Genomic DNA, 19,717 nt, shown 5'->3' with positions numbered 1-19,717 from the left:
AACTTACTCTAATTTTAATAGAACATTTGCCAGGAATTTAACCCGCCAAGCGATGTTAATCCAATAAAAACAAAATCATATTGCATTTAAATGCGGCAGTACACAGTTAATTGCGTGAATACAGGTAAACAAAAAAAAAAAAACCCCGCTGCCCATATACTATACCTACCTGCTACTCGTAGTACTCAAATTATTGTGCCAGTATTAAAAGTAAATTAGCTGTTATCTAGCGTGGTAGACTACGGCCTAAACCCTTCTCATTCTGTGAGGAGACACTTGTTGCTCAGTAGTGGGCCGGCCATGGGTTGTTCATGGTGAGCTGTTATCAGCAAAGTTATGTTTGAAACTCAAACATTACGCGTTTCAAGTGGTAAAAATAGATAAATGAAAACATTTCTCCTCACTTTTGTAAAAAAAAAAACACTTATTTATGCACCCCGTATTTTAAAACTATCTGACTACCTACCTACCATAATTTTAAATTTAGTTAAAGAATAACCAGATAAGATAAACCTACTTTTACACCCATTTTAGGATTTATATTTCTCAAAATGCTCAATTTATTAACCCTGGTCACTATTACTTTATTACAACGGATCACCTTCATTTTTATCAATTAACATTTTATATCCCCAATCACTTAGTAACCATTACAAGTAGAGACGGATTATTTCACTGGCAGGCGTAAAACGAAAAGCTATTTCATGTAACTTTTTCTACCTTATCCCAAAGCGGTTTACAAAAAATAATAATTTCACAAAACAACATTCAAGATGCCCAATGAGTGCTGTGTGATAATATCGCGTCACTGTGTGCTAGAAAAAGGAAAACATCTATCTATACAATGAGTGCAGCAAACGATTGAACCTAAATCCAGAACCTACCTTCCGTAAAACAAAACCACTATGTGAAAATAAATCCCTATCGTAACTCTTAACCAAACTAATTCGGCACACGATTACAAGTGTGAAGATTGAAATACCACGTTCCGTGAGATATTCACCTGTGAAATCATTTAATGAGAAATAAAACCCCGGCAGGACATAGTAGATACATCCTGAAAACTATTTAAAAGTAACAATAACGCCCATCATTAAGTAAACCACACTTTTTATATTGTTTAACACTATGTTCACTATCTATTCCATTGTACCCACGATACAGGATAACCTAGTGCGGGTACCACCACACAGACACAGGAAAATTGTACAAGACTGTATTTTGTAAATAAACATTTTTCATTTTTCATTGTAAAATAAGCCTTCTAAATACCTCAATGTTATTTAAACCACAATTTGAAGGTCGATCGCATTTGTATAACCAATATACAAGATGAATTATAAACATGTGGGTAATTCTAGGTATCATAACGTTATATAATTTCCATTCCAACTCGGAGCAAAGCTTTCTAACAAAATGATAACTAAATGTAGAACAAACAAAACGAAAACCCACACAAATAAAAAAAAATTACCATTAATAGGTATCAATAAAAATAAAATCATGGAAAGATCCTACCCGTTTATCCAGAAATCCTTTGATGCCATGACTAGGTACTTTGATATATTGAGGCCCAAATATTGGCCTTGTGCTCCAAAATGTCTGTGGTCTACTAGACCTCCACTTCTTTCTCGTTCCTCTGTATATTTCCACTTGTTTCTCTGAGTCGTGAGCGTGACAAGAAAATATTATATTTTCTTGATGTCCCTCTTCTGACCTTTTGGGTAAGGTCTGACGAAATCACAAACACAATCTTTATGATAAATTATTACACTTTTATTTCATATTTAAATTTATTAACTTTTACATTTGTGTCAAATAAATGTTGTTCCTCTTACGTTAGTATATTTTTGAATGTCGTCGTTTTAAAACCACTCTTACAGGTAACCTCTCCACGTTTATTAGCCACTCCCCTTTTTATCTTATCGTTATCGGCCAATCCAAATTGTACAATGAATAAACTTAGTGACTAATATACAAATCATCAAGCTCGTTTCACAAATCATCTAAGTAATAAAGATGTTTTCATCTTATATATTGATTACAAATATTATCCTTTATTATGCTACAATTCATCAACTAAAAACTATAAGAATTTTATATACAGTACGTTTATCGATCAGATGTTGAACAACTTCAGCCAATCAATGACGCCTTCTAATATGATGTTATGATTTGAGTGGCGCCAACTATGTTTTATAGATAATTAATATGGGCCAAGCTTACAGTAGATAGCCTTCTTTACTTTGAATAAGTTTTAGGAAATAAGCCACAGACAAAACACGTCATCATTATCAACCCATCATTGGTCCACTACTCAACACTTCTCTCAGAATGAGAAGGGTCATTAGTAATAGGCAAAGTTATAATCAATCACGCCGTTTAAGTGTGGACTTGAGAAAATAAATTTTCAAGAAATTGTCAATTCTTAACATTAATTTGGAACTCCCTCCTTCTTCTACAACCGCACCGCACGCCACCATAAGCCATTTTACCCTCACCACCTGAGGGCCTGGTGCACATCAACCGCCCGTTGTGCCAGATCTTTTTTTACGCGCACATGCGAGCTGTGGAATCAACTCCCATCGACGGTGTTCCCACTAGATTACGACATAGGGTTATTAAAGGGGCGGATCATCGGCCGTACTTACCTCTGGCGCTGCAAATGTTCATAGGCGGCGGTAATCACTTAACACCAGGTGACCCGCCTGCTCGTTTGCTCGCTATTTTTATATAAAAAAAAAGCCATCAGAAATATAAAGCACATGTTACTCATCGTGAAGAAACAATTTAAAAATTAGGTCAGATATGGGCGTAGCAGTTAAATAATAGAACGTGTACGTATGTAAAGTAGAAAAAAATGAATAAGTGGAGGAAAAAACTTTAGTTTCACCAGGGCCTCATTTTTGGATTCATATTGATATACCAAGAAGGCTAGCCAAGAAACCAAGTTTGCTATGCACCAGACGTCCATGATCTTGATAACATCACAAAAACTCAAAACGCAAAAAATGACAGCAGACAATGATAAAATGATAAAAATTGAATAGCACCTCATAGTACGCGATGCACGTAGTGATCTAAAAGCAAATAATAACAATATCGATCGTGAACTTAGGCACGTATCCACGGGCGAGTATATGGTAATTCAGATCAAGGAATACAAAGAACAGGAAAACGTCACATTTAACCACACAGACCACGTGGATGACAGAGGCTTGGTATACCGATTTGATGAAACAACATTTAATTTTGTACAAGATGAAGTTATTATTTTTTATAACAAGTGTAAATTAAAAATTTATAACACCCCCGACTAGTGAAGGTTACAGTAACTAGAAAAGAACTGATAACTTTCAAACGGCCGAACCGACTTTATTGGATCACTCTCGGATCAAGCCACCTTTTAAACAAAAAAAACTAAATTAAAATCGGTTTATTAGTTTAGGAGCTACGATGCCACGATGCCCCTCTTTTTGGATCGGGGGTTAAAAAATAGATAACAAACGAGCAGGCGGGTCACTTGATGTTAAGTGATTACCGCCGCCCATGAACATTTGCGGCACCTGCCGAACCGCCAATGCGTTTCCGGCCTTTCAGGGATTTGTTGTTCCACCCCTTGAATAACCCCATGTTGAAATTTAGTGGGTACACCGCCGTGGGAGTGGTTCCACAGTTTACAATTGCATGTGCGTGGAAAAAGTTCTGGCGGTTGAAGTCCACCAGGCACCCAGGTGGTGAGGCTGAAATTGCTTACGATGGCGAGTGGTGCGGTTGTAGAAAAACGAGGGTGGAATAAGGACATTATGTAAACTGTCGCACTGGCCTAAGCGCCGAAATAAACGAAAGTCGGAAGGTCCCAACTCAGTCCCAATAATGCTATATCTATATGCCATTACACATACCCAGAAGCATACAGCCCTGGTTTTCAGTCTGTACTCCGATTTGTGTGGTTATACATATTATGCCTATCAAGCGTCAAAATCGGTTAAACAGATGCGCCATGAAAAGGTAAATAGGCATAGGTACTTTCGTATTTATATTATTAAGCATTATGATTTTAAAGTTTGTCTGAGTCAATGGTGTGTGCTTTGCAAAATGCTTCTCATCAAAACTTTCCTGTGTACTCTTGACGTCAATTTTACATGAATATTAAAAGAAACATTTGAATTTTGATTCAAATTCAATAGCTATTATACTGTTCTCGGAATTAATCTGATTCTGACGTAGAGAGTTCAATTTGAAAGTAGCTTGTGGGGAAAAAACAATGCCTTCATTTTCGCTTATCAAATAATGCTTCATCATTCACCAACATAATTATGAATTAATGATTAAAATGAAGTTCCTTACTTAATGAACTTTTTTGCAGGTAATTTGTACAACTAGATGAGAGCGAAAAATAATTCGACAATTTTTGGCAAAAACATTCCATGAAATTAAATCACTGGTTGAAAAGAACATTTTTATTAAACTTCAAACAAATGCAGATATACGCTTAATATTATATTGTTGGTCGCATGCATAGGTAAAATATTTATTCATTATGAATGTAAAGGTTTAAACTGAAATGCTTGCCTTTTACTTTTATTCCTGAAATCGAAAACAGGAGTTTTTGGCGAACATATTCTGTGCGAATTGTCAGTTTCTTTCGTAGGTCTAAATACAAAAGCTTCTGATGCTGCTCGTTTACCGATCAAACCGTTTATATTGAAACATTTCTCCTGATTATTGTGGTCATTTTTATCTTCGAAATTCGGTAAACAAAAGTCTTTCCTCTTCTGGGCACCGATTTGAAATGTTAACTTCTGTATTTGTCTCGTTTTTTCTTCTAAACGTGCCGTGAGTTCCTCTAATTGCTTCTTTTTCTTATTAAAATCAGTTTGCATCGAATTAATTTTACGTTTACATGTTTCTAATTCTACTTTTAGCTTCTGAACATTAAGAGTGTTCACTTCTTCAAGACAATCAAGTTTTTCTTTAGCATGTTTTGCTAGGTCTTCTTGATATAATGTCTCTTGTTCGACTTGATATGACCAGAAAGACATCGCTCGCATAGCCACATCCATGATTGTATCAGGTTTCAGACCTGCTAATACAATTGATTTAAATGTCTCACTTGGTTTAAGATCAGCTTGGATAACGTCGAATTCGTCGCGCAGTTCACTCCCACACGCGGGACATATTAGGGAATTTTCCGCATTCCTTTTGAATTCCCGTTGGCCATGTTCGACGCAAAAAGCATGCGAACACGTCGTAACCCACGCGTGGCTGGTTAAGGATCTTCTGCATTTGCGAAAATTACATACCATCTAAAACCATTTTGTTTTAAATTGAATCAATCTTTATTCTCAAAATTACACACGATTACGATTATTTAACTTCATTACAGTTCGCAATTCATTAAAAATAAAATAACCATAAATAACCAGTAACTTTGACAGATAATGTCAAATATTATGTGTCACATATTTTTTTATTATTGTGACTTTTTGGCATCATTTAAAAATAAAAATTTTACTTAAAATAAAATAAGGTTCCATTTAATTTTGAAGATTTATATAAACAATATTTCTTTAAACATTTAAGTAAGTAATTATTATATTTACAATTTATTTATTAAAAACTGTTTTAGGTAACCTTTAGATGGACATTTAAAGCAAGCGTGTGATATACTAAAGTTGGTGAAACAGCAAACAAGGTCGAAAGCTTTATTGAACTTTACTATAATTATTATTATATAATTTATAATTTAATCTCAACTCTGCTTCATCAGTTCTCACAGGATTTTAAAAACTAAATCAAAGCGGACAAAGTCGCAGGCATAATCTAGTTCTAGTAGGTATAAAAAGTATTGCAATAAAAAAAAACAACTATCAGTCTTTCACAAAACATAGCGTGTAGGTCTACATTCTACACTGGGGCATATAGTGTCGTGAGTATAGTAGAACAAATCTAACGGTTCTCGAGGAGGTCCTTGCACTACGCCTCTTTAGCAGTTATCAGTCCATCTGATTGTATATCGTTCGATCTGACGGCCGCGGCGCAGGCTGAATGTCTGCCGAGCCAACTGCCAAAAGCTAAACGGCCCTACCCTCGAGAAGAAGATGCTATGCGCTCTTACGGAATACCGGCCCAATTGGTCACAAAACTACCTACTACTAATATACTTATTTGTAATGCAACCAATATCTACTTAAACTTTTACTGTCTATTTTCTATGTCATTTTCTTCAGTGTCTGCAGTTGCAGCTATTTTGTTTGTTTAGTAAATATAGTATATTCGCCATATAGTTTGCATAGTAAACTATATGGCGAAAAAATTGTTCCAGCCCGATAAAATGTCAGAGATTTTTGCATGGGTTGAATATATCCTCTTCCTAGCCTTTCCCAAACCGTGTTACTCGTTACTTAAATAAAATAATATATGCAAGCGAGTGCATTTCGCGGAACTCTTTAAGTGTAATTTCGAAAATAAACGTCCCATCTCGAATTTAGATGGCTCACGTGACTTCATTGTTCCACTCAGAGCCTGTGGGGTCTCCTAAGTTTGTGCATATTAAATCTATTTTATTTACGACTCATACGCTTCTGTATAAGCTGTCTTTAAGAACAGGGCATAGTTGTTGCATATCAATAAAATTCATTAAAAAAATATATCCACATATTATACCTACTCCCTTATATTAATGAATTAGGGATTTATTGATCATCGCTAAGCTCTCGAAGACCAATAAAATTAATTATTAGGTACTATGTATTATTCATTATTACTATAACATTGACATGGAACAATAGCCATCTATCTATCACAAAGATTACCTATCTGTCTATAAATAAGTAAATATATTCAAGTAGCTATAAAAAAGAAAAAGCCAACTGCGCAATGAACTTTTTTCTTGGACAAACTTTATTCAATTCCGCACGGCTCAAGTTGTTACTTTTCGTAGCTTAGGTAGGTATATTCATAACGAGCTTATTCCCGTAATTTCGTCTGCGTTGACCACAAAAAATTACAACCCCCTATTTTACCCCCATAGAGGTAGAAAATTTTCAAAAATCCTTTCTTAGCGGATGTCTACGCCATAACACTTATCTGCGTGCCAAATTTGAGCCAGATCCGTCCAGTAGTTTGAGCTGTGCGTAAATAGATCAATCAGTCAGTCAGCTTGTCCTTGTAACTAATCAGATTACGACACATGTTATTTACCCATAGTTTTTTTAAAAATAAAATCATAGTTCTTATAATTTTCACAACAATTGCAAACCACAAGTCTTTATTATTGAGATTATTGTATCTTGGTGCCACGAGTTCGTAGCTCTTCCATCTACACAAACAAAAAGTTGGAGATGCGACAGACATATTGGCATTATTATTCCGAGAATAAACCAGAGCTGCTTCGCGACAATAGGAAACAAAGGATAAACAATACCTAGTTATTTAGTAGGATTTGTGTTTGCAGAGGGCAAATAGTCGCCTCGCCAAGCCATTGTACTATTTGCATTGCATAGTGGGCAAGGCGTTACTTGTGATTTATGGACTTTAAATTAAGGCTAGATACTTACATAAAAAATAGAACAATAAACCTGACATGGTGTAAGAACGATGCACTTACTATACCGAGTACTGCAGTAGGTACGCGTCACCAAAGTAGAAAAAATGAGAGGATCCGCGTATTCAGGAATCTATCCATTTGGAGGAAGGTGAACTATGGTGTGCATCTTGCACTTGAGTTCTTGCTTGAAGCAGTTCGTGACCTAGATGACACAAAATCAGCTTAAAAAATAGACTCCTTCGCAGGTTTGACTCTTGTGACGAAAGCTATTGAGTGGTGGGTCCTCTTTGCTGCGCTCTTGTTGGTGTAATTCTACCTTTTACGTGTACCCGTTCCTGGCTCCTTTTTTACCTATCGCAATTACGAACATTATGGCTATCTAATGATAAGTATAGCAACTGATGTTTAGGGTTACCTAAGTCCTATTTGTCTCCCGTAGAGCATCTACAGCTCCGAGTTTTATCACGAACGAAATTTAGTTCTTTTAAACAATTCCCAAAAATAAAAGAAGCCCTAAAAATAAAGCGGGGCTACTCAACATACACCTGTCTATCTCTTCTTCTTCTTCTTCTCTTCTGGGCTGGTTTCCGCACTTAAACGTTTCCGTCTGTTGTGCGACCTGTCTATCTCATTTACATGTACGCCCTGTGCTACCAAAACTGAATGAACTACGCCGATTTACACTGAGATAGTAGGTGCGGTTTAATTGTTATTTCAGGCACGATGAGCTGCCTACCCGCTGGCTAGCTGTGATGGGGCTTTGATACGGCTTGCCGCCTGATACCATCAAACTGCACGGCATAAAGTGCCTCTAAGTGGTGATAACTGTCAAATTTGCGAGCTTGCACGTACTAGCCGTGTTGCTACTTGGTAGTGGACCTTTCAACTGGGGAAAATACGAAACCAGCCGAAATATTTTTTTCAGAATTTTCTTTTCATTTTTCTGTTCATTCCATTGTAATCACCAAAGTAGGTAATCAAAGTTCAATAAAGGTGGATTTAAATTACCTTAGAATAACACTCGAATATTAGCGTGATGGTAAAGAAGGTACTATAGGAATTCCAATATAATGAATGCACTTGCCTATACTGAAAACAAAAAAAAATGTTGTTGCATTACATAACAAAGTTATTTTAATAGATTTTCATGCAATTCACGAGGATAACATCCTGAAACTCCTTGAATATTTTATGTAAAAACGTATTTACTAAGCTTTAAAATGTGTAGGTACTTCCTTTCAATTTATTTTGTACATAAATAAATCCTTAATTGGTGGTGCAGCCAAAAATAGAGTCGTCTTCGTGAACCAAGTTGCTTATCCCAATAAAACATGCTCTACTAACTAACAGAACGACAAGGACCGATTAAGTAGGTTAATGTTTATTTTTGGTGACTGAAAATATTATATCAGAATATTTTATTTTTCATAAGAATGATTCTTATGGCTGCCAACACTTTTCCCTTATAATTTTACCGGAAACATTGGTATGACCACCTGGTCCCCTGACTCACTACTGTGACTACTTACAAGATTTAATCTCGTCTGCAGATGTATTGAGCTCACGTACGAGGTTTGATTTATTACAATGAGAATTGCAGATTTTTAGAAAAACTGGACTGTATGCACGCGGTAGGCACTATCGCAGTTTATTAGTTCTTTGCACTTTGTTTCTCAGCTTTTTATCAAATATTGGCTGCGTTACAAGGGATGGGGAATTAAGAGTTTGCGAAGAATGAAGGCGCTAACGGCTAGACGCCTGTCTAGATGATACAAAGTGACCATTACTTTTGTATTGTGCAATGGTGCAATAGTGTAATAGTGCAACGGGTGAGGTTTCAACCGCCACCCTTTCAGATTCAGTCCGCTACTTAACCGTTGAGCTATTGAGGCTAGGTTGATTGAAGGACAAACCAATAAACAAACACCCTTTCACATTTAATATGGGTAGTGATGATAGAATTTCCTCATGATACGCCGGTTCCCATTGCAGGCTTTTTCCACGAAGAGCAGGCGCAGGGCGCTATCGCTGACGTGTTCATTCGTCTTCCTCAAAGGGCCCACACGACGTGGCCACATCGAACACCGTTTATACTGACGATAACGATCTCCGCATTATGCACGATCGAACTACCATCTGTTTACATAACTCGTGGTAGAACTTTTAAGGTTTGTCTCTCGCTAAATAGTTGTCGCTCGGTAGTTTTGTCTGGTGGGAGGCTTAGGCCGTGGCTAGTCACCACCCTGCCGGCAAAGCCGTGCCGCCAAGCGATTTAGCGTTCCGGTACGATGCCGTATAGAAACCAAAGGGGTATGGGTTTAATGAAAACTGTCATACCCTCATCATCACTTACCACCAGGTGAAATTGCTCAAGGCTAACTTGTGTCTGAAAAAAAATTATTTATTTAATTATTGCCCAGCAGCGATGGTTCATGAATAGGTTGTTTTATGTAGGGATGGATTTAAAACCTATTCCTACCTATATATAGGCTTTAAACCCATCCTTATACGATTATATACATATTATATAAGTGTCTGTCCGTTAAGTATATGTCTGTCTGTTTCTTTTTCATGACTTAACCACTGAACCGATCTTGACAAAATTTGGTACAGCTTGCTTCTTGGCGATCAACATACGAGATACACACAAATTAAATAATATTTTATGGGGAACAGTGCCACTTTAGCATTTAAATTAACCGTTTTCTTGGGTGCACCTAAATTTACGAGACAAAATGTTAATTTACAAATAATGTTGGTGAGAATTTTAATGGGACTTTTGTACAAAGACGAGTTTCCGTTACATAAACTTACAAAAAACTCAGTCAATAGAATGAATGGTCTTGGAAAGAAAGTTAAATTTTTGAAATTATTAGGATTTGAACTAGTGTTTTTCTAAACTACTGCACTTGCCGAATACTGTACCACCACTCAATTTTTGAGTGTAGTACAAATATTATTGAGATTTTTAGCTTTATATTATTTATTTTATGTAGTATTTAATTAAAATTGATTTGATTGACTTATAATCGAAAATTATAGTCAAACTCTATTATTTTCTATAAACCATTATTCAAGAGGCATTCTTGCACTACCCAAAATTCGGAAGGAAACCATTAATAAATCACCGATGCCACAAAAAAAAAAAAAGTTCAACGGTTCACATTCACCAGATGAGAGAGTGGAGACGTGTCGAGCATTCACATTGCAGCGTCTCTAGGATGTCCAGTTTCCCATAACGGTCGGAGAGGACTGCCGAATCGTGTAAAATTACGATCAGGGGTGCTTTCACATTGAGTGCATTTTCGGCGCGGATGTTCTGTGCATTTGCTTGCACGCTTTGCATACAGTGAGTGCTACGTGATCAAATCAGAAATGAGGGAATTTACCGAAAAATCTGAGAAACCGATGACCGATATTGAATGCGTCGTATCGGAACCATGCATGCCTGAGAGTTCTCCAAAATGTTTTCAAAGGTGTGTGAATTCTGCCAATTAGCACAAGGCAGCGTGGCGCACTATGGCCTAAGCTTTCTCATTTGCAAAGGAGACTCGTACTCAGTAGTTGGCTGGTGATAGGTTTATCATGATGATAATAATGATCCCCACACAGAGTCCTCTGTCTTCCTCGACATCCACCCACAATTTTTGCTGAACAATCTTATAATTACCTTTTTTTGTTAACGGGAACACTAATTAAGACACCCAACGTCTTGGGTAAGACATCGTGCTATGTAGGATTTTTACCTACTCAAACCCCCTCAGCGTATATTGGGAGGCTCCGAGATATCTTAACGCTTACGCGCCGAAAATACGCCCAATCTGAAACGCCCTAAAATGCCCAGGCGCACGCCGATCAGCGTGTCCTGAATCCCAATGAGACGTGCCAGACTGGACTATATAACGCGTCCACTACACCTCACCAACAATAGCTCGACAACCTCATAAGACACAACACCCTTGAAAACACAAAGGGAACCTAGTGCTTATCTAAAAGTCTGAAAATGAAGAGTCTTTGCGTGCTCTTCGTCTGTGCTTTGTGGGAGGTGAATGGATACCCGTACCCCTATTATGGGACGAATGTGGATACAAGTGAGTTTGTTAGATAATTAGGTATACAATAATACAAACTAAGAATCGTAGACCACGAATTTTTTTTATAGTATCCCGAGTCCCGACACAATAGAATTACTTGGGAACCTTGTTTCTAGACTGTATTTTTAAATTGTGTCGGTAACTGCATGGTATTTAATAATGCTTGTGAGTTGTGATGCGATTGGATTGATATTAATTTTAGCTCAGCAAATAGTGGCTGATTATACGGCTGCCCAAAAATGAAGTGTGATGTTTTTAGGGTTGATGTATTTATGTGTGTTTCTTTACTCCAACATAACATCCTAACATCATCCCAAGTGACAGTGACTATAATTTTCTGAAAATCTAATATCAATATACAAGTCTAAATTAAAAATTTATAACACCCCCGACAAGTGAAGGTTACAGTAATAACTAGAAAAGAGCTGATAACTTTCAAACGGCTGAACTGATTTTCTTGGATTATAGCTAAGAACACTCTCGATCAAGCCACCTTTCAAACAAAAAAAACTAAATTAAAATTGGTTCATTAGTTTAGGAGCTACGATGCCACAGACAGATACACAGATACACACGTCAAACTTATAACACCCCTCTTTTTTGGTCGGGGGTTAAAAATATAATCAATCAATTTCTGAAGAAAATTTCTTGCCGGTGACGTCTGTGAAACTAAGTTAAAATACAGCGTAGTAAGAGCGTCCGGAGCCACTCGGCTCAAGCCAGCAAACGTTATCACTTAGTATGAAGTTTTCTTTATGAAAATTCACCTATTTAGATAAAGCAATAAATGTTTTAAAAAGGATGGCAGAAAGTGAATCCAATTTCAAAGCGTAGGTCTGTATTTCCCTCGTCTGTTTGTGAGGCATCATCATAATCATCGTCAACTGATAGAGGTCCACTGCTCAGCCGCTTCGTACGATTTGTGAGGCAATTGCCTGACAATTTATACCTAATAACAATTAATAGTAAAATATGTAGGGGGATTTCGTCTGTGTTGGTGTTAGCTGGCGGGTGCGCTCTGCGTTTTTGGAGTATTTTTTTTTGTTAAAACTGACTGGAAAACGCTCTAAGGGGGTGCCGTGCGTATGTCGGCGAGTGCCGGCACAGACGGGGTCCATACTTGTATAGTTTAATTAACTTGTTACAAATAACTACAAACACATGGCTAATCTTTGTAAAGCCAGATGAGAGAGAAAAAAAAATATGTAGGTTACCTGAATCGAATGCCGTGATTAATCCCTTCATTTTTTCAACAGTTTCGTACGGATCGAGTGACAGCAATCGCGGTGGAGTTTCCTTGAGCCGTTACTACAATCCATACTACAACCCTCGGGCCTACGGAGGAGGAATGGCTGCCTTCATGTTCAAGCCTGAAGAGCAGTACCAGCCTCAGACCAGCAAATACTACGTCCCAGACAGACGCCGTCAAACGCAACCAGAACTAAACTATCCTCAACAAAACGAGGTCTACTACCCCCAAGTGCCTGAACAAGCCGAACGATTGCCCGAACAGCCCGTGATCCCAGAAAACCCTATAGCTATACCAGAAATACCCACAGTTACCGAAGCAACCGAAATCGCTGAACCTACTGAAAAATCCGAAGTTGGAACTACTACATTAAAATCTGTTATCACACCAGAGTTAACAGAACCAGAATCCGAGGAAATACCAAGGACAGTTTCTAAGAAGCGTGTCTCTAAAAGGAAACAAGTAAAAAGGCCTGTAGAGGATGTAGATGACGATGAAGAACGTGATGATTTTCCTGTGAAGATGCCAACTGGAACATACTTCCCGATGTTCTTCGGCTGGGGTGGAAGGTCCAGTAGCGGTACTCCAGGGGGTGCAACTGCGATTGCTAATGCTTTCAGCACAGGGCGTGGGGGTGTTGCTACGAGTCACGCCACCGCATACGGACCACCAAGCCCTGAAAATAAAAGATTGTAGTTTATCATAGTTTGTAGGTTTGATAATATTATCTATTGATCTATTACTTAAAAAGCCTATATCTGTAGTCACACGCCATCTAGCGTAAAAGCCTTAAACTAAGCGCGAATTTTCCATATAAGGCAATAAGGCATTAGTGCAAATCCAAACGATTTTCTTGACGTGTTCAAGTTCAGTTTAGTTGTAAAAGAGGGCGATACTCATCGATCGATTAAATAAAATGAAAATACATATTGTGAAATATAAAATGTATAGCAATAGTTGTTTAACAACTTTTTATAGTCAATAGAATTTTATAAGAATTTCATTTTTTGTTACAAACAATAAATTGATTATTTTTAATTTTTGCAGTTTATTTAATTTCATTCAGTGGAAAATTAGGAAAAACTTGTGAAGTTGATGATAATTTTTTCCATTCAAACAATTTAATATGAATAGTCAATATGGATAGAACGTATTTTCCACAATTTTATCAATACCAAGCATCGCTGACTCACAAGCTAAGCACAACAGAATGAAAAAAAATTAGGCCATAGTCCGCTAGCCAAGTGCGCTAGTTTTTCCATAAACAAGTTAATTATTACGTTATAATGAATGAATGTGTATTTTCCACGCTTTTACTTGAATAACAATGTAGGTTAAAAAATCACGCTACACATTTAATTTTATTATTACGATGAAAAACAAACATTTTTTTCTCTGCGCTGTAAACTCCACTCACACGCGCACTTTTCCACGGATAGTACCTAAATTAAATTTACCAAGTCCTCATTTCATTTAAAAAAAGAATGACATGAAAAGAAAAATAAATTGCTCGAGATCTAATTTACCTGAGTAGTTTTACAAGTAGGTCATACTTGAATCGTCATGTAAACCTACCACACGTTCGGAAATTCGGAATGCCCTTCCTACCAAGAAGTACCAGCAAGAAACTTGGTGACTGCTCTGTTAAAATATTCACTTTACAACAAATATCATATTGTAATGTATATAATAACTAGATGATGCCCGCGACTTCGTACGCGTGGATTTAGGTTTTTAAAGATCCCGTGGGAACTGTTTGATTTTCCGGGATAAAAAGTAGCCTATGTCCGTCCCCGGGACATAAGCTAACCCTGAACCAAATTTCGTCAGAATCGGTTAAGCTGTTGGGCCGTGAAAAAGTAGCAGACAGACAGACAGACACACTTTCGCATTTATAATATTAAGTATGGATAGGTTAAAAATAAATGCACACTCACTTTACTTTTGATGTTTACTAGTTCATACGGAGTAGCCAGCCGATGTAAAGACAGGGGACTGCACGTACCAATTCTTATCACGATCATCGTCATTAACCCACTGCCGGCACACTACAGAGCACAGGTCTCTTCTCAGAATGAGAAGGTTTTTATGTGATAGACCGCCACGCTGGCCAAGTGCAGAATCACACACTTTTGAGAACATTATAGAGAACTCTCAGGCATGCAGGTTTGTACACGATATTTTCTTTCACCATTGAATAGTGAAAAGCCTGAAAGGAGAAGTCCGTGCCCGGGATCGAACCCTCGACCTCCCGAAAAGGAGGAGGTTGCCTCATTAACTACTAGGCTATCACGGCTCGTACTCATTATGAATATCAAAATATTTAGTTTTCCTGCAGTTCAATTATAAAGTCAATAAAATCCAGATGACATCAGATGGTGGCTACAGCACATGTACACGGATGTGGTTTTTTACACGAACATTGCGCGATGCATCTAGCGCGTATCGTGACCGGCCGCTGAGAAAAACTGCCTACACATAATAAATTACTTAACCTTTGAGGTTAGGAACAAATCTAATACTTAGGTAACAATATTCCTTTGTCATCTCAGCTCACCACCTCTCTCTCTCTCTCTCTCTCTCTTTCTGAGTATTCGCTCTCTACTGAGTATGGGTCTCCTCTCAGAATAGGAAAGGCTTCGGCCAGTGCCGTTCGGCACACTTCACATAACTTTGAAGACGTTGCAGTGTAGAGAACTCTTAGGCATATATAGTTTTCCTCCGATGTTTTCCGCTCATCACCTCTCTCTGAGTATTCTTCGCTCTCTACTGAGTATGGGTCTCCTCTCAGAATGAGAAAGGCTTTGGCCTGTGCCGGTGGGCATACTTCACATAACTTTGAAGACGTTGTAGTGTAGAGAACTCTTAGAAAGGCATTTAGATTTCCCCACGATGATTTTCAACGCCCATTTGCTTTATTTATTCTCTTTTGTCCACAACTTTGGTACACGACAGCTACAACCTTCTCTTCTTACACTTAAAATGTTTAAAATTAGACGTAATACTTAAATATTATATGCAAAGCATGTTATATATTTGATTTCTTAACATGCACATAGTTAACTCTGATAAGTTCAAGAGATGCATGCTCGGGATCCATAAGCCCTCAAATAGGACGACAACATTAACCCATTACCACGTCAGAGGTCAACGTAAATCGATCAAAAAACGACAGGAACCAATTATTTTATGGCAATACCTACTGGCCCTCTGAGGCATGAGGCAAAACACCACCAATTTCTAAGCTTCGGGTCAGTATGCACTGACTAATGGGAACGTCTTGACAGAAAAACTAAATATTCTTCTTTAGAAATCATAATAAAAAGAAGATGGGAGTGATTCTAACGAATTCGTGACACAAAAACTAAAGGACACATAGGTTACAGCGTGACCCAGTTGTAAATACATCGATGTGTAAATGTCAAAGATTGATCCTAGATATCGCATGACATTAGACATTGAATCCTGTGAATAGCTATAGGTAAATCGTTAATCATAATTTTAGGGCTCGCTCCGTCACTCGTTTCCACTCGTTTCATACAATCGTAGTTCCAATTTCATTTGAATATTAAGCAACCTAAGTCCATGAAATTTTGCAGACATATTCTAGAAACTAATATCTATGTCTGTGGTTTTCCAGATTTCTGTTAAAATATTCGGTTTCAAAGTTACGCGGTCTTAAAAATTTTCATACAAATCCTGGAGCCCCTGTAATTTTAAAACTACATATTTTTAGAAAAATCTAAAACACCACAGACACAGATATTAGTTTCTAGAATATGTCCGCAAAAGGAGATCATTCTAGCTCCATACATTTTTGGGCCTTTTCTGAAAGTGCCGGCCAACGAAAAAAAATGGTACGGATCGTTAGAACTAGCCATTTGGAGTAATAGTTAATATGGCAGAAAAGTTGTAGTATTGCTCTGAACCGAGTTATACAAGGTCGAAGATTCGTTATTTTCATACATTTTATTGATTTCTAAAAGTGCTGGGAAACATAAAATAATGTTAGATATTGCTCGAACTAATGATTTGAAGCAATTGTCATTATGACCCGAAGGTTGTGGGGCCATTATATGTCGTGTTATACAAGTTATACAAAAAATTAATATACTTTGTATAATTAATTGCAACCGATTTTATGATTTTGTTACTGTTCTGATTGTTTTATACGAATTTGAATACACGTACAATTATTTTGACTCCCACGAAGTGCTGGATCAGCTGCAATGTGGACAAAATTCGTTTATACATACCTGGATTGTATGCGGCCTTGTAATACTAGGTGATCTCATCCAGCCATCTCCCAAACTTCTGCCACTGGGAATTGGGATATCTCCGGCGAGCTCTGTGATGAATGCACCATTTGGTTATACGTACTGTTCACCATCGTAACTACGGGCTTACTTCAGTCGATAGCTGCCCAAAGCAACCTACGTCAATTCTTCTGTGAATCTAGGAAAGTCATTAAACGGAGGATGTTGGCTTCCATAGCCTGGAAATGAGCTCTCCTTCTATTATAATTACATATTGTTTGTGATAACAAGTTCTGCTGAACTGTTTTGCTCACTGGCCGTTCATGGATTACGTCAAGAAAATCACTTGCATGCACGTTGTTGTCTATCAGAACGTGATAGCCGTTCAGCAATGCTGACAAAATCCTGAATTAATCGATCATGTTACTTAATGTCCGGTTACAAATCCTGAATAACCCTGAGTAAACAAAAATCTCTTCCAAAGCGGTCGTTAATCATTTACATTATCCAGCAACAAATGGTAAAAGTCTAGATTTATTGGCTTCGTCAATAGTTAGCTGGGTTTTTACTGATGTTTTGTTACTGGCATTTGTGCCACATAACCTCACAACTCAAGAAAGAAAGATTACGATTGTTTATGGTATCTCTAAAACCATGGACTAAGATAAAAATCCAGTAAAAATCTTCTATGTCATTTAAGGTATCATTTAAAATCTAGGCATTGTAAGTTGCTGCAGCGTGTAGATTATTGTTCCATCACTACAAATATAAAGGCTTTTAGTGGTTTCGGAACTTGTGGTTAGGGTATGATTTTCACTGAAAAAAGTAATTAGTGCTTTTCTGAAGATATATGTACATGCCTTTATGTGTCTGTACATGCCCTTTATAGATAGCCTTTCTTTCTTGAGGCATGCGGTTATGTGACACAAATGCTAGAAACAAAACATTTAAATGAAACCCAGCTAATTACTGACCAAACCAATAAATCTAAGCTTGTTACCATTTGCCGCTGGATGGTGGAAGTGATGAACATTTGCTTTAAAAGAGATTTTCGTTTGCTCAGGATTGATCAGAGTGACCGGGCATTAAGTAACGTGATCGATTATTTCAGGATCGCAGTAACATCGCTAAACAGCTATCAGTTCTGATAGACAATAACCTGTACTACAGACGTGATTTCCTTGACAAAATCCATGAACTGGTCAGTGCGCAAAACAGTTTAGCAGAACTTGTTATCACACACAATAATTATAATAGAAGAAGAGCTCATTTCCAGGCTATGGAAGCCGACATCCTCCGTTCAATGACTTTCCTAGATTCACAGAAGAATCGACGCAGGTTGTTTTGGGCAGCTATCGACTGAAGCAAGCCCGTAGTTACTATGGTGAACAGTACTTATAACCAAATGGTGCATTCATCACAGAGCTCGCCGGAGATATCCCAATTCCCAGTGGCAGAAGTTTGGGAGATGGCTGGATGAGATCACCTAGTATTACAAGGCCGCATACAATCCAGGTATGTATAAACGAATTTTGTCCACATTGCAGCTGATCCAGCACTTCGTGGGAGTCAAAATAATTGTACGTGTATTCAAATTCGTATAAAACAATCAGAACAGTAACAAAATCATAAAATCGGTTGCAATTAATTATACAAAGTATATTAATTTTTTGTATAACTTGTATAACACGACATATAATGGCCCCACAGCCTTCGGGTCATAATGACAATTGCTTTAAATCATTAGTTCGAGCAATATCTAACATTATTTTATGTTTCCCAGCACTTTTAGAAATCAATAAAATGTATGAAAATGACGAATCTTCGACCTTGTATAACTCGGTTCAGAGCAATACTACAACTTTTCTGCCATATTAACTATTACTCCAAATGGCTAGTTCTAACGATCCGTACCATTTTTTTTCGTTGGCCGGCACTTTCAGAAAAGGCCCAAAAATAATGATCTCCAAAATGAACTTTGGTTGCTTATTATTCAAATGAAATTGGAACTACGATTGTATGAAACGAATGGAAACGAGTGACGGAGAGAGCCCTGTTAAGATTAGCATACACTCGACATTTGTTTATTAACTTCTGATTAACTTACATATTGATGACAAAAATTGTAAATTAAAAATTTATAACACCCCCGACAAGTGAAGGTTACAGTAACTAGAAAAGAGCTGATAACTTTCAAACGGCTGAACCGATTTTCTTGGATTATAGATAGCTATTCCGCGCCTACGATCCAAAGTAGGTGAGTTTTCCAAAACATCGTTTTCAAATAAATAATTATGTATCTAGAGAACGTCCATCTTGACAACTTTACATTTGTCAATTGACATAATATTATAAACCTGACGGTTAGTTAACCTTTAACCTTCTTTCTACAAAAAAACTAGAAAAGAGCTGATAACTTTTACGGCTGAACCAGGCGGACTTTTGGATTATAGCTAAGAACACTCTCGATCAAGCCACCTTTCAAACAAAAAAACTAAATTAGAATCGGTTCATTCGTTTAGGCGCTACGATGCCACAGAAAGATACACAGATACACACGTCAAAC

The 19,717-nt window shown here is 37.3% G+C and overlaps 2 protein-coding genes across 2 annotated transcripts; one reads left to right on the top strand and one right to left on the bottom strand.

Moving 5' to 3' along the window:
- Nucleotides 1-4,501: 4,501 nt before the first annotated feature.
- Nucleotides 4,502-5,450, bottom strand: LOC123870701 (E3 ubiquitin-protein ligase CCNB1IP1-like). The gene has a single exon (XM_045914075.1). It carries the CDS (start codon nt 5,307-5,309, stop codon nt 4,542-4,544), a length of 768 nt encoding a protein of 255 aa, XP_045770031.1. The 5' UTR covers nt 5,310-5,450; the 3' UTR covers nt 4,502-4,541.
- Nucleotides 5,451-11,452: 6,002 nt separating this feature from the next.
- LOC123870052 lies at nt 11,453-13,933 on the top strand. The gene is made up of 2 exons (XM_045913218.1): nt 11,453-11,643; nt 12,903-13,933. Exons 1-2 carry the CDS (start codon nt 11,556-11,558, stop codon nt 13,589-13,591), a joined length of 777 nt encoding a protein of 258 aa, XP_045769174.1. The 5' UTR covers nt 11,453-11,555; the 3' UTR covers nt 13,592-13,933.
- Nucleotides 13,934-19,717: the final 5,784 nt, after the last annotated feature.

The sequence above is a fragment of the Maniola jurtina genome, chromosome 2 (assembly GCF_905333055.1).
Source record: "Maniola jurtina chromosome 2, ilManJurt1.1, whole genome shotgun sequence".
In the NCBI taxonomy this organism is placed as follows: Eukaryota; Metazoa; Arthropoda; class Insecta; order Lepidoptera; family Nymphalidae; genus Maniola; species Maniola jurtina.
Note: the sequence above shows the minus strand (reverse complement) of the source record. Positions and strands in the feature narration are given on the sequence as shown.